The sequence below is a fragment of the Oncorhynchus tshawytscha genome, unplaced genomic scaffold (genome assembly GCF_018296145.1).
Source record: "Oncorhynchus tshawytscha isolate Ot180627B unplaced genomic scaffold, Otsh_v2.0 Un_contig_766_pilon_pilon, whole genome shotgun sequence".
NCBI lineage: Eukaryota > Metazoa > Chordata > Actinopteri > Salmoniformes > Salmonidae > Oncorhynchus > Oncorhynchus tshawytscha.
Window position 1 is genome coordinate 1,232,199 of NW_024609833.1, and position 15,863 is coordinate 1,248,061.

A 15,863-nucleotide genomic window follows, 5' to 3' on the forward strand; every position below is an offset into this window, starting at 1 on the left:
CCCGGATGCCATTCGCCCTGGATCGAAAGGCAAGGCGTGTTGGGCTGGCTGAGCCAAAGACCAAAGAACTTGGTGTATGGTAACAAGTTTAACACCCAAACTTACCAAAATGTCCGCTCCCACATAGACTGTCTGTTGGACGTTATCGACAACCAGTAGGTAGTGAGATACTTCCTTGGTTCCAATGTGGAGTGAAGCGGTGAGTGTCACCCTGAAGCGGTGAAGGGAGTCGTTCCCAGTGGGGGCACCCATCCACTGGGGGTCGCCCTGCTGCGGACAATCCCCTACGCCTCACTGCACTGTATTTCCCTGCAAAGTCCCTCAAACTGCTGCTCAAGGTAGTCACACACAGAGGCACTGCAAAGTCTGCCTGGCTGCCACCATTAGAAGGAAGCAGAGGAGGTTGCCAAAGTATATGTGTTGAGCTTGTGACACACCTCTATGTGTTTCACCATGCTTTGGGGAGTATCATATGGTTAAGCTGTCACACCCTGATCTGTTTCACCTGTCCTTGTGCTTGTCTCCAAACCCCTCCATGTGTCGCTTATTATCCCTGGTGTATTTATCCCTGTGTTTCCTGTCAACCAGTGTTTTTCCTTGCTCCTATTTTCCCCAGTGTCTGTTTTTTCCTAGCCCTCCTGGTTTTGACCCTTGCCTGTCCTGATGCCGAACCCACCTGCCTGACCACTCTCCCTGTCCCGACCTCGAACCTGCCTATCCCCTGGTACTGTTTGGACTCTAACCTGGTTATGAACCCTCGACTGTCCCCGACCTGCCTTTTGCCTACCCCTTTTGTTATAATAAATATCGGAGCACAACCATCTGGCTCCCGTGTCTGCATTTGGGTCTTGCCTTGTGCCCTTATAAAGCATTATTGAGCACATCTGCAGCAATTACCGACTGACTTGACAGGTGACTTGAACGGTAATCTGCCATGATACTATGCTTAGAGGCGGGAGGGGGGGAATGCAGTTGTTGTTCAATCACTGCATGAATATGAATTATCGGTTATGCATATTCATAAGTTGTCAGTCTTTTCTTGCAGTTTTTTTCCATTAGTAAAACTTGTTGTTGTTCACCAATAGTTTAATAAAATAGATGAGTATTACATATTGGCCTATGTGTTTTCTTGCTGTGTTTTCATCCAGTACAACTGTTAAGGAGTGTACGTTAGCATACAAAAGCTGGCCTCAGTCTTCAGCTCCAAAGATGTCCAGCTCCAGTTATGATATTGGCAAATACTGTTTGTGGTTTCTGAAAGTACAGAATAAAGAGGAATTATTCATTAGAATACAATTTCAGGATATAGCAATAAAACAATATTTGAAAGAGGTAACATAATAACACTGCCATAAAAATAATGTATTACATTGACAAAATCACAAATGAGTTATAACAGTAAGAAACAGTAACTGTTGAGCTCCACAAGGGGGCAGAACAGAGCTATGCTAAACAGGCCAAATGAAAACAAGCCATGGTCATAAGGCCAGGGTCGCTTCAAAAGACAACACAACTAATATTTCCCTGCCGAAATTACCATTGTTTTACAGAGATAATAGAAGAATGTAGCTACATAAGCACGACTGAGTATAACACCGTAAATTTTACGAAGTTAGTAATGTTACCTTGCGTGTCCGCGGTTACAAGGAATACACACAAATATATTATGTTCAACACATACAGTGAGCAACAGTAGAAATGACATTCAGAAACTATTATAACGTAATAAGGCATTTACTTTGGAGATGTGTGCGTTTCTATCAAAGTTATTATCATGTAGTAATGAAAACAACAATGAAGGCGAATCGGGCACCAGCCGGAAAATGTGAAAAAGTTTATGCAGGTTCTGATCTGACTGGAGATACGCAAATGTCTGCATACTTGATCTGCGTAAACAATGGTCGAAGTGCATGGGGAAGTTTGTCAGGCTCAGTAATGCCCCCCAAAAATGTATTGTCCACAAAAGTGAAATGGCCTACTTTTATGTGAATTAATGAGGAGGCGGAACACACCTCAATTCAAACTGTTGTTAGAAAACACAACTTGAAATTGACAATATGAAACAGCCTATAAATAAAAAGCAGGCAGAGTGCCTTAGTTTGAGGGCAGCACGGATTAACTGTCCTGTTGAGTGACAATCGCATGTTGGAATAGTGAGCGCATTTTGACATCACGTATAAAAAAAACTCACGCTGGGACGATCCTTAGAGATACAGTGCCTTGCGAAAGCATTTGGCCCCCTTGAACTTTGCGACCTTTTGCCACATTTCAGGCTTCAAACATAAAGATATAAAACTGTATTTTTTTGTGAAGAATCAACAACAAGTGGGACACAATCATGAAGTGGAACGACATTTATTGGATATTTCAAACTTTTTTAACAAATCAAAAACTGAAAAATTGGGCGTGCAAAATTATTCAGCCCCTTTACTTTCAGTGCAGCAAACTCTCTCCAGAAGTTCAGTGAGGATCTCTGAATGATCCAATGTTGACCTAAATGACTAATGATGATAAATACAATCCACCTGTGTGTAATCAAGTCTCCGTATAAATGCAACTGCACTGTGATAGTCTCAGAGGTCCGTTAAAAGCGCAGAGAGCATCATGAAGAACAAGGAACACACCAGGCAGGTCCGAGATACTGTTGTGAAGAAGTTTAAAGCTGGATTTGGATACAAAAAGCTTTCCCCAGCTTTAAACATCCCAAGGAGCACTGTGCAAGCGATAATATTGAAATGGAATGAGTATCAGACCACTGCAAATCTACCAAGACCTGGCCGTCCCTCTAAACTTTCAGCTCATACAAGGAGAAGACTGATCAGAGATGCAGCCAAGAGGCCCATGATCACTCTGGATGAACTGCAGAGATCTACAGCTGAGGTGGGAGACTCTGTCCATAGGACAACAATCAGTCGTATATTGCACAAATCTGGCCTTTATGGAAGAGTGGCAAGAAGAAAGCCATTTCTTAAAGATATCCATAAAAAGTGTTGTTTAAAGTTTGCCACAAGCCACCTGGGAGACACACCAAACATGTGGAAGAAGGTGCTCTGGTCAGATGAAACCAAAATTGAACTTTTTGGCAACAATGCAAAACATTATGTTTGGCTTAAAAGCAACACAGCTCATCACCCTGAACACACCATCCCCACTGTCAAACATGGTGGTGGCAGCATCATGGTTTGGGCCTGCTTTTCTTCAGCAGGGACAGGGAAGATGGTTCAAATTGATGGGAAGATGGATGGAGCCAAATACAGGACCATTCTGGAAGAAAACCTGATGGAGTCTGCAAAAGACCTGAGACTGGGACGGAGATTTGTCTTCCAACAAGACAATGATCCAAAACATAAAGCAAAATCTACAATGGAATGGTTCAAAAATAAACATATCCAGGTGTTAGAATGGCCAAGTCAAAGTCCAGACCTGAATCCAATCGAGAATCTGTGGAAAGAACTGAAAACTGCTGTTCACAAATGCTCTCCATCCAACCTCACTGAGCTCGAGCTGTTTTGCAAGGAGGAATGGGAAAAAATGCCAGTCTCTCGATGTGCAAAACTGATAGAGACATACCCCAAGCGACTTACAGCTGTAATCGCAGCAAAAGGTACAAATTATTAACTTAAGGGGGCTGAATTTTGCACACCCAATTTTTATTTCTTTGATTTGTTAAAAAAGTTTGAAATATCCAATAAATGTTGTTCCACTTCTTGATTGTGTCCCACTTGTTGTTGATTCTTCACAAAAAAATACAGTTTTATATCTTTATGTTTGAAGCCTGAAATGTGGCAAAAGGTCGCAAAGTTCAAGAGGGCCGAATACTTTCGCAAGGCACTGTATTTGGAACTCATATTTTTCACATAGAGAGCACACCTACCTTTTTCAGCCATAATTTTGAGGAAGACATCGAAGATTTTATCAGCAACACAGATCACACACTGCATCGAACCTAATGATACATTGAATCAGAAACAGAAAAAAAAACCTGGTCATCTACCTCACGAGGAGCAAAAAAAGTATATACAATCAAGATAAAACATTAGAACACAGATAACAGTGTAGCTGTTTAGACACCTTGCTTTTTTTCAATCTTTACTAACGACATGCCACTGACTGAGTAAAAGGTAAAGAGTTTCTGTGTACGCGGATGACTCAACACTATACACGTCAGCTACTACAGCGACTGAAATGACTGCAACACTCAACAAAGCGCTGTAGTTAGTTTCAGAGTGGGTGGCAAAGAATAAATTAGCCCTAAATATTTCTAAAACAAAAAGCATTATATTTGGAACAAAACGCTCACTAAATCTTAAATGTCAACTAAATCTTGTAATAAATAACGTGAAAAATGTAGCAAATTGAGATGACTAAACTGCTTGGAGTAACACTAGTTGGTAAACTGTAATGGTCAAAACATATTGATGCAGTAGTAGCTAAGATGGGGAGAAGTCTGTTTATAATAAAGTGATTCTCTGCCTTCTTAACAACACTATCAACAAGGCAGGTCCTACTGGCCCTGGTTTTGTCGCACCTTGACTACTGCTCAGTCCCATGGTCAGGTGCCACAAAAAAAAGGACTTTCAATTGGTTCAGAACAGGGCAGCATGTCTGGCCCATGGATGTACACAGAGATCTAATATTAATAATATGCATGTCAATCTCTCCTGGCTGAAAGTGGAGGAGAGATTGACTTCATCACTACTTTTATTCATGAGAGGTATTAATATATTGAATGCTCCGAGCTGTCTGTCTAAACTACTGGCACACAGCTCAGACACCCATGCATACCCCACAAGACATGCCACAAGAGGTCTCTTCACAGTCCCCAAGTCCAGAACAGTCTATGGGAAACACACAGTACTACATAGATCCCTTGACTACATGGAACTCTATTCCACATCAAGTAACTGATGCAAGCAGTAAAATTAGATTGAAAAAAAAAATTGATAAAAAAACACCTTATGGAACAGAGGGGACTGTGAAGCAACACAAACATTGGCACAGGCACATGCATACACAGCACGCACACACACGCACACACACACACACATGCACATGCACTATACATTCACATGGATTTAATAATGTAGATATGTGGTAGTGCTGGAGTAGGGGCCTGAGAGCCCACAGGGTGTGTTGTGAAATCTGTGAATGTATTGTAATGTTTTAAAATTTTATAAATTGCCTTAATTTTGCTGGACCCCAGAAAGAGTAGATCCATAATAGATGGAGTAATAATAATAGATGGAGTAGCTGGGATCCATAATAGTAAATTACACCCACCCGATTTGTCCTTCTGGATGGCTTTGTCCTCAAAGTACCGGAACATCACCTCATGTACTCTAGCCAGTAAACAGACAGTAGGTACGTTGACATGGCGAAGTCTAGTTTGTTGATCAGAGCAGATCCTTCAGGGGAGGGGTCTAACAAGTTGATGATGGTGGATTGTAGGTCACTAAGCTCGGCCTTGGTGATAGACAGGTAGTTATACTCACAGAAAGGAGACAGGTAAAGTTAAGACTTCGAAAGGGGACAAGTAGAGTTCCAATAAACATACAGGTGCCATTATTTAGGGTAGGTGACTTGACCACCTGACTGTGCTGGTCTTTGTGTGTGTCTGGCAGAGTTGTACTCTCGGAGTGGAGCGGTTCACCACTGGGGAAGATCAGGAGAGGAGACTTGGTGGCGATCTCACACACTCCCTCATACCACTCCTCTGGCCACAGACCCAAGCCCCCCACAGCAAAGGCCATGACAACAACGGAGATGCAAACTAGTAACCTTTCGGCGAAATTAGCCATTTTGAATCCAAAGTAGGTGACCTACATGATTCGTATAGATCCGATGAGAAGTTTGGAGCAATACTGGCTGTATCCAAGGGTCAGCCAATCATTCTCATAACAACAGAATGCATCACGCAACTGAAGAGAGAAGAGACAGGTGATGAAGTGTACTTCATGAGCTGTAATCGAAAAACAACTTGGAGCATTTGGAAAGTTTGAGGTGAGGGAGAAAGTGTGGTGGAACAAGTATTGTTAGCATTGTTAAGCATTGTAATGAAACAGCAGGGAGTAGGTCTCGAACCCTCGACCTTCGAGCCCGAGGTCCGGCGCGCTATCGACTGTGCCGCAAAAGCATGCTCGAACGACAGAGTCGATTTCCGCGCTTATAAACCCAGGGTCGTTACAGTATCTTGCTAGCTGGATCGAATTTTCCGTTAGCTAGCCAGAGAAATGTTGAGCAACATTAGCCAACTTAACTGATCAAATAATTCAGTTTATGGTGTGAAAATTTGCTGGTTAATAAATTCAGATATCTAACGTTAGCTAGTTAAGGTTACAACATCAGATGAGCTAACGTTAGTAACCTAACCAATTCGCTATAGTATTAACTGGTTTCTGACTCCTTGCCATTCCTCAAGTTATAACGTGTTAGTTGCTTACTGGACCCTGGCAATCTGTGTGAAATGTTAACTAGTTAACTAGCTAATGAACTAACTACTATCTGTGAACTACTACACTATGTGGTTAATTTTCAGAATGAAAGAATGAGGTGAAAATTAGACTTTGCTTATTAAACAAGTGTATTCAGGGATCAAGTGTAGCTGGAGCTGGGCCTGGCTTAAGCTGGATGCCACTATAAAGGTGAAAGGAACCCCACACACTTTCCCTCTTTCTCACTTTTTCAATACAGTGGATGAAAAGGGGTATGTCAGGTGTACTCTCTGCCTGAAAAAGATCAATTATGCCAACAAAGGGTATCATGCTCTGCTGGCACTATGTAGAACAGATGTCCACAGGCAGAAAGTGTACAAAGTAATCATGTGCCTGAAGATATTGCTTTTGTTGTATTGAACTTGATACTTGTGTGTGAGTGAGGGGGGATTATTTAATGTTTTACTCAGTGAACGTTATTTTTGCACACATGTAGCCTTGTGCACTTGATCGATGTCTACTATATTGGGACACTATAATAGAGCAAAAATAGAATGCCTGTTTTTTTCATTCTATTTCTACTTTAAGATGTTTTTTTCCCCAAGTGCAATATTTAGATGTGTGTGGTCACAAGTGTTCTATTATAAAGGCCGTCATGGCTAACTGCAATATTAGTGTATTGTTTTTTCTCAAGACTTGTGTGTCATTTGCAGTAAAGTCTAGGCAACAAATAACATTGGATTGTTTTCTTTACATTTTTTTTAGCTGTGAGTTACTTTTACATTAACTACGTTTTATTTTAAACACAGAGACTGATCATGTAGATCATTTTCTTTGTTGTATAAATTAGTTAAAACCTGCATTTCCCCCTAGCAGGGATGTTTTTTTTTTGCATGTTTCAGTCACCTTTTTGGGGCCTCAACAGTTTGCATCCCTGCAACAGAGTACAGCCAAAAGTCCCTGAAGAGCTTCTGAAGGAGTGGATTAGCCTCAATGATTGGCAGCAGCCGTCTGGTCAGCAGTAAAGGACGAGAAAAGGGAGATGGATAGAGATATATATATATTTTTTTAATTTCACACTTTATTAAGACAGCTGAACGCAAAGGGGAGACAGGCTGGGAGCATTATCGCTAGCCCACAGGCTTTGCACAGGTATAGATGGATGACAGAGATTGAATGTCACTGAGGAGAACTCAGTGGTCCACAGTGCCATTTTTCCAATGAAGGCCAGTGAATCTGTATTGCATTGGCATTGTAAAATCTAGAGTAACAATGTATGGGCATATCATTAACATGTCAAACTTTTTTTCTTAACAAAATAGCACATTTTTACTGTATTAGTGATTAAACATGTAAAACTGTGTAATCTCCAATAATTGCCGTCAACGTATCAATTAAAGTTACCAGTTAAATGGACAAAATTCAAAATTCGTCCAAAAAATACAGATACGGTATTAAGTGATCAAGTGACTGGGGCAGAGTTAAAGATTTCAGACAAATCCAGCACTTTGTACACTTTGTTGTTTGATCTGAGCTATTTGTTCAGGGTAAGAGGACATCAAAGTTCAGTTTGGGCTTTCTGCTCTTTCTTCACAGTGTTGCAAACAGACCAAACAGACCAGTTCCCGCCATCACAGAGAAAGCACAGGTAAGCCATTTTAGAGTACTTGACTGACTGCCGTCAAATACGTGAATCCTAACAAGATAAAGACTATCACTGTCGCTTTCGTACATAACTCCTATTTATTAACTGAAAAGTTCCTCTGAAATTTAAGCAGAAATGTTTGCAAGTTTTGAACAACTGCAGAATACTTTTTTGGATGTTCTTTAGTGTGTATGCCTTCAACCAAAAGAAGGCTAAGCATGTTGCAATTGATATTGATCATGGTTCTTGATAAATACCTTAGGTCAGTGTTTCTCAAATGGTGGGTCGTGACTCATGCCTTTGCTGAAGACTTAGACTAGAAACACTGGTTTTAGGTTATTTTGAGTCACAATAGAAAAGTTTGATCAATCTCCTCGGGCTCTGTCTGTCGTGATGTTGACGGTGGTTTGTTCTAGATGAATAAATGGCTTCTATATCTGTCTGCTGTGTCCGTGTCAGGATGTGGGTTGTCACGGTCATCGCTGTGTCCTGTGTCCTTGTCGGCCCCTCTCTCGCCGGGGTCAAGGACCTGGCCTCTCACTTCAGCTTCTATGACCAGAGTCCGACCCCAAACACTGAACCGGACCCACGAGGCCTCGGCCAGGGTGGAGCTCTGGACATGGAGAACATTCCTCTGGAGTTCCACAAAGAGAACACAGTGACCAATGATCTGCCCCTGGAAGGCTTTGAGGATGAAGACTACATCGACTTTGACAAAATCCTGGCTGAGGGAGGGGACGACTACAGGTGGGTGATACACACTTACTAATCCTGTAACGATGTCAAGGGATTTAAGCACTGGGACGCTCCATAGACACAAAATTCATTGGTTGCAGTGTTTGGAGCATGGTGCATGCTTGTGGGTTTGATTGACTGTGTAAATCATTTTGGATGAAACACTTCTGCTATAAATGACCATATTTTCATAGTATTTATATTATTACAGTGAGGGGGATGAGATTGATGAGATCGCAACTCCCGCTCCGTATATCGACATCTTCGCTGAGCCCTCAGATCCAAAGACACGGCGCGCCCGACTCCTGAGCCTATTTCACGACCGCTCACGCCTCCAACGAATCAACGTGGTCAACGCCCACTTTGGCTTCAACCTCTACCGCAGCCTTCGGAACAACGTCAACCAGACCCACAACATTCTGCTGGCGCCCGCCGGAATCTCCATCGCCATGGGCATGATGTCACTGGGAGCAGGGCCTGGAACACATTCTCAGCTCTACCGGGTGCTGGGATTCGCCAATTTCGTCAACGCCAGCAATCACTACGACAACGCCACGGTGCACAAGCTGTTCCGGAAGCTCACACACAGACTCTTCCGACGCAATTTCGGGTACACGCTGCGATCCGTTAATGACCTGTACGTGAAAAAGGAGGTGGCGGTGGAACCGAGTTTCCGGGCAGACACCAAGGCATACTACTTTGCAGAGCCCCAATCGGTGGATTTCAGGGACAAGGCGTTTCTGGTCAAGGCTAACCGGCGCATCTCGAAGCTGACCAAAGGACTGATCAGAGAACCACTAAAAAATGTGGACCCCAATATGGTGCTGATGCTACTCAACTACCTCTACTTTAAAGGTAAAGATAACATCAGAGCAATAAGCCTCAACTTTGCCATTTCTATGGACCAAGCACCAAGTATCTGCCTGTCTCTGATTATATTTTGTCAACATTAATTCAAATCTTTTAAAGTGATACATTATGGTCTATATTACATTTCCATTAGGCCTAGATTTTAACAACAAATTTAAAATCCTCTCTTTGTACGAAAATTGTAGAAACATTTTATTGACACAAGCCAAACAATATCTCACCCACACAAACAACAAATCCCCACCCACACAAACAGGTACGTGGGAGCAGAAATTCCCAAAGGAGATGACTCACTACCGGAACTTCCGTGTGAATGAGAAGATAAACGTTCGAGTGCCAATGATGCAGAACAAAGGGAACTACCTGGCGGCTGCAGACCACGAACTGCAGTGTGACATCCTACAGGTGGGTGGTAGACATTTAGTTCAGGGAAGTGAGCTATATCTAAAAAAAAAAGAAGATTCAGTGCAGTGCAATATAGGCCTACAGTACAGGGCTGGCACAATTACCGTATAAATGTGTAACAGACGGTTATGGATGAAGACCGTCTCAAAAAAGATTGTCATTTCATTATCGTCATGATTATTCTAGCTCCCCTATGTGGGGAACATCAGCATGCTCATCGCCCTGCCCAGGAAGTTCTCCGGCATGAGGAAGCTGGAGCAAGAGATCTCCCCCACAGTGGTCAACAAATGGCTCAGCAACATGACCAACAGGTGAGAACATATGACCACACCTGGTCACATCTGACCAATAGGTAAGAACCTGACTGACTGACAGGCATACACGATAAAAGAGAACAGCACACATGACCATACAAGACAACAGGTGGCCATTCCAGACAAAACTTGACCAACATTTCAGCAGACCTGGCCCAAGGTGAACAGACCTGGCCCAAGGTGAACAGATCTGGCCCAAGGTGAACAGACCTGGCCCAAGGTGAGCAGGAATAAGCACCGTAACGGTATGAACAAAAGATGACCACTAGGTTAGAGTATAGGGCCAGAACGACCACATTATGGAAGCTATGGGATAAGAGACACAGTGCCTTCAGAAAGTATTCACACCCCTTCACTTTTTCTAGATTTTGTTGTGTTACAGCGTGAATTTAACATTTATTAAATCGAGATGTTTTCTGTCCTACACAAAATACCCCATAATGTCAAAGTAGAATTATGTTTTTTAAATTTTTTACAAATTTATAAAAAGTGAAAAGCTCAAATGTCAATAAGTATTCAACCCCTTTATGGCAAGCCTAAATAAGTTAATGACTGAAAATGTGCTTAACAAGTAACATAAAACGTTTTTTGGACTCTGTACACAATAGTGTTTAAAATGATTTTTGAATGACTACCACATCTCTGTACCCCACACATAAAATGATCTCTAAGGTCCCTCAGTCGAGCAGTGAATTTCAAACACAGATTAGTAGATTTTAAAAAATATTTTAAAAAAACAGACATTGAATATCCCTTTGAGAATGGTGAAGTTATAAATTACACTTTGGATCATGTATCAATTATACAACCAGTCACTAGAAATATATTGGCGTTCCTCCTAACTCAGTTGCCGGAGAGGAAGGTGACAGCTCAGGGATTTTCACCATGAGGCCAATGTTGACTTTAAAACAGTTACAGAGCTGTGGCTGTGATAGGAGAAAACCAAGGATGGCTCAACAACATTATAGTTACTCCACAATACTAACCTAGTTAACAGAGTGAAAAGAATAAAGCCTGTACAGAATACAAATCTGAATACAAAGTGCTATGGGCAAATCCACTTACTGAGTAGCACTCTCCATTTTTTTCAAGCATAGACATAATGGAGCTAAGCACAGGCAAAATCCTAGAGGAAAACCTAGTTCTGCGTGAAGATTAAAAACATTTTTTTTTTAATAAATAAAAAATCTACAAACTATTGACTCAGGGGTGTGAATACTTATGTAAATTCAATATTTCTGTATTTAATTTCCAATACATTTCTATTAAAAAAAAATCCCTTTGTCATTATGGGGTATTGTGTGTAGACGGGTGAGATCATTATGGGGTATTGTGTGTAGATGGGTGAGATCATTATGGGGTATTGTGAGATAATGTAGAGTAAGTAAAGGAATATTAATAATTTCTGAAACCAGTCTATGGGTCTAAAGAGTATATTCTGTATTGGTCTCTACCCAAGGACGCGTGAGGTGGTCTTCCCCAGGTTTAAGCTGGAACAGAGTTATGACCTGATAGACAACCTTAAAGAGATGGGCCTCACAGACCTCTTTGAGGAGAGGGGTGACTTCACTGGGATGACTTCAGAGAAGATCGCAATTAACTGGGTAAACAAACCTCCAAGAGAACAAACACCACAATCTTAACTTTCACTGCTCGATGCTAACACCAGCAATACACTGTCAAAACCAAATAACTTTTTATCTAAAAATCTTAGATAAGATAACCATTGGGTCATAACTCGATTCTCTCTCTTCTCTCCCCACCAGTTGAAGCACCAGGGGACGATCACGGTGAACGAGGAGGGGACGGAGGCTGCGGCCCTGACCCAGGTGGGCTTCATGCCCCTCTCCTCACAGATACGATTCGTTATAGACCGGCCATTCCTCTTCCTCATCTACGAGCACCGCACAGACTGCCTCGTCTTCATGGGCCGCGTGGTCGACCCCTCACAGAGCTAAACGCTTCGTAACTCTGTAGTTCCTTCTATCTAGAAAAATGTACCTACTAACATTAATACTTTTTTTAGGATTGTATTAACAGTGGACTAATTAACAAAATATTTGTTTTTATTTTTATGAACTATCTTTTTAAATCTCCTTTTCAGCTAGCATTCACCCAAAGTAGGAAGGCCTTTCAAAAATAATGGCCTGGTAACAAATTCTGCTGATCCTACAATGGGACTACTAGCTGTCATGGCGAACTGTATGAACTTGTGTCTGAGAGAGGTTAGTCAGGAGTGTTGATATTTGCTGTCTGTTAATGTTCCATCTCTCTATACATCTACAGTGGAAGTTGTTCGACTAGAAACACTAAGCTTTGGCTATTCAATAAATGTTTTAGGGGAAAACAACATAGTCAATTTGACCATGACTTTCTTGTTTAGTTTTTAAAAAAATGTTTGATGTTTGGGTTTTCTGAAAAGTGTTTAGCTACTGTGTATGTAAAGTTCTGTCTAGAATGTTAGATAAAAGAATAAACAAAAGCATTTGAGACTGTTGAAAATGCTTTTGTGTTGTATGACAAATATTTAAAGGCTTTACAAGTTAAAATACAGGTGCAACATTTTTTTTCTCTAGTACATTTTCAGCAATACAAAAAAATGACCTAATTCAAAATTGTCCGGTCTGGCTCAGTCGGTAGCGCTTGCAATGCCAGGATTGTTGGTTCGATTCCAGTAGCCACCCATATGTCAAATGTATGACTAAGTCGCTTTGGATAAAATCATCGGCTAAAATGACATATATTATGTTAAAATAAAGAAAACGTACAAATAGAGTAAGCTTTCCAATAAAGGGTGAAAACAAACGCTCCAAGATAAAAACCCAGTTACATATTTAGCAAAGAGTAAATATTTGTCGGCTGAGTTAAATTCTAATTAAATGGAGCTCAGATCTTTTTGGGTTGGTATGTAATGGCACCATCAGATCCATCTCACACACACAAAATATTCTATATTATACATTCTTCAAAGTAGCCACCCTTTGCCTTGATGACAGTGTCAATGACAGCGTCAACCTCAACCAGCTTCACCTGGAATGCTTTTCCAATAGTCTTGAAGGAGTTCCCACATATGATGTGCACTTGTAGGCTGCTTTTCCTTCAGTCTGCCATCCAACTTATCCCAAACCATCAGGTAGCCACAGGTAGCCTAGTGGTTAGAGCGTTGTTCCAGTAAATGAAAGGTTGCAAGATTGAATCCCGAGCTGACAAGGTAAAAATCTGTCGTCTGCCCCTGAACAAGGCAGTTAACCCACTGTTCCTAGACCGTCATTGTAAATAAGAATTTGTTCTTAACTGATTTGCCTAGTTAAAGAAAGGTAAAAAAAAAATTGGGTTGAGGATAGGTGATTGTGGAGACCAGGTCATCAGATTTTTTTAACCTTTGATTAACTAGGCAAGCCAGTTAAGAACAAATTCTTATTTACAATGACAGCCTACCCCGGCCAACCCCTAACCCGGACAACGCCGGGCCAATTGTGCGGTGCCCTGTGGGAAACCCAATCACGGTAGGTTGTGATACAGCCTGGAATCGAACCAGGGTCTGTAGTGACGCCTCTAGCACTGACATGCTGTGCCTTAGACCGCTGCGCCACTCGGGAACCAAAAATCTGAGGCTGCACTCCATCACTCTCTTTCTTGGTCAAATAGCCCTTACACAGCCTGGCACCTGTTGGGTCATTGTCCTGTTGAAAAACAAATGATAGTCCCACTAAGTGCAAACCAGATGGGATGGTGTTTTGCTGCAGAATGCTGTGGTAGCCATGCTGGTTAAGTGTGCCTTGAATTCTAAATAAATCACTGACATTGTCAATAGCAAAGCACCCCCACACCATCACACCTCCTCCTCCATGCTTCACGTTGGGAACCACACCTGCAGAGATCATCCGTTCACATACTCTGCGTCTCACACTGTGGTTGGAAACAAAAATCTCAAATTTGAACTCAACAAACCAAAGGGCAGATTTCCACCGGTCTAATGTCCATTGCTCATGTGGTTTCTTTGCAGCAATTCGACCATGAAGGCCAGATTCACGCAGTTTCCTCTAGACAATTGATGTTGAGAGGTGTCTGTGACTTGAAGTCGGTGAAGCATTTGTTTGGGCTGCAATTTCTGAGGCTGGTAACTCTAATTAACTTATTCTCTGGGTCTTCCTTTCCTGTGACGGTCCTCATGAGAGCCAGTATCATCATAGTGCTTGATGGTTTTTGCGACTGTTCTTGAAGAAACTTTTTCAAAGTTATTAACATTTTCCGCATTGACTGACCATGATGTCTTAAAGTAATGATGGACTGTCGGTTCTCTTTGCTTATTTGAGCAGTTCTTGCCATAATATGGACTTGGTCTTTTACCAAATAGGGCTGTCTTCTGTATACCACCCCTACCTTGTCACAACACAACTGATTGACTCAAACGCATTAAGAAGGAAAGAAATTCCACAAATGAACTTTTAACAAGGCACACCTGTTAATTGAAATACATTCCAAGTGACTACTTAATGAAGTTGGTTGAGAGAATACCAAGAGTATGGAAAGCTGTCATCAAGGCAAAGGGCTACTTTGAAGAATCTCAAATAAAAACTAAAAACTTTAACACTTTTTTGGTTACTACATAATTCCATATGTGTGATTTCATAGTGTTGATGTCTTCACTATTATTCTACAATGTAGAAAATTGTAAAAATAAAGAAAAACCTTTGAATGAGTAGGTGTCCAACCTTTTGACTGGTACTCTATATATGCATATATTTTCATTACCATTCAAAAGTTTGGGGTCACTTAGAAATGTCCTTGTTTTTGAAAGAAAGGCTAACTTTTTGTCCATTAAAATAACATTTTAGCTAATCCAAGTTTATCATTTTAAAAGGCTAAATGATCACTAGAAACCATTTTGCAATTATGTTGGCACAGCTAAAAAATGTTGTCCTGATTAAAGAAGCAATAAAACTGGCCTTCTTTAGACTAGTTGAGTATCTGGAGCATCAGCATTTGTGGGTTCGATGACAAGCTCAAAATGCCCCGAAACAAAGACCTTTCTTCTGAGACTCGTCAGTCTTTTCTTGTTCTGAGAAATGAAGGCTGTTCCATGGGAGAAATTGCCAAGAAACTGAAGATCTTGTACAACGCTGTGTACTACTAGGTTAACAGAACAGTGCAAACTGTCTCTAACCAGAATAGAAAGAGGAGTGGGAGGCCCCGGTGCACAACTGAGCAAGAGGACAAGTACATTAGACTGTCTAGTTTGAGAAACAGACACCTCACAAGTCCTCAACTGGTAGCTTTATTAAAAATAGTACCTGCAAAACACCAGTCTCAACGTCAATAGTGAAGAAGCGACTCCAGGATGCTGGTCTTCTAGGCAGAGTTCCTCTGTCCAGTTTCTGTGTTATTTTGCCCATCTTAATATTTAATTTTTATTGGCCAGTCTGAGAAATGGCTTTTTCTTTTCAACTCTGCCTAGAAGGC

At 41.4% G+C, this 15,863-nt stretch overlaps 1 protein-coding gene and 1 pseudogene across 1 annotated transcript; one reads left to right on the forward strand and one right to left on the reverse strand.

Moving 5' to 3' along the window:
• Positions 1-1,068: 1,068 nt before the first annotated feature.
• Positions 1,069-15,863, reverse strand: part of LOC112249543 — a 28,458-nt pseudogene continuing 13,663 nt past the window's right edge.
• Positions 7,565-12,897, forward strand: serpind1 (serpin peptidase inhibitor, clade D (heparin cofactor), member 1). The gene is made up of 8 exons (XM_024418305.2): positions 7,565-7,583; positions 8,028-8,079; positions 8,536-8,823; positions 9,023-9,666; positions 9,938-10,086; positions 10,273-10,397; positions 11,860-12,004; positions 12,167-12,897. Exons 3-8 carry the CDS (start codon positions 8,537-8,539, stop codon positions 12,356-12,358), a joined length of 1,542 nt encoding a protein of 513 aa, XP_024274073.1. The 5' UTR covers positions 7,565-7,583; positions 8,028-8,079; position 8,536; the 3' UTR covers positions 12,359-12,897.

Coding starts and splice junctions, on each gene's coding strand:
- serpind1 (XM_024418305.2), top strand. CDS start 8,537: ATGTGGGTTGTCACGGTCATCGCTGTGTCCTGTGTCCTTGTCGGCCCC. Junction 9,667..9,937: donor CAACTACCTCTACTTTAAAG/GTAAAGATAACA, acceptor CCACACAAACAG/GTACGTGGGAGCAGAAATTC. Junction 10,087..10,272: donor TGCAGTGTGACATCCTACAG/GTGGGTGGTAGA, acceptor TGATTATTCTAG/CTCCCCTATGTGGGGAACAT.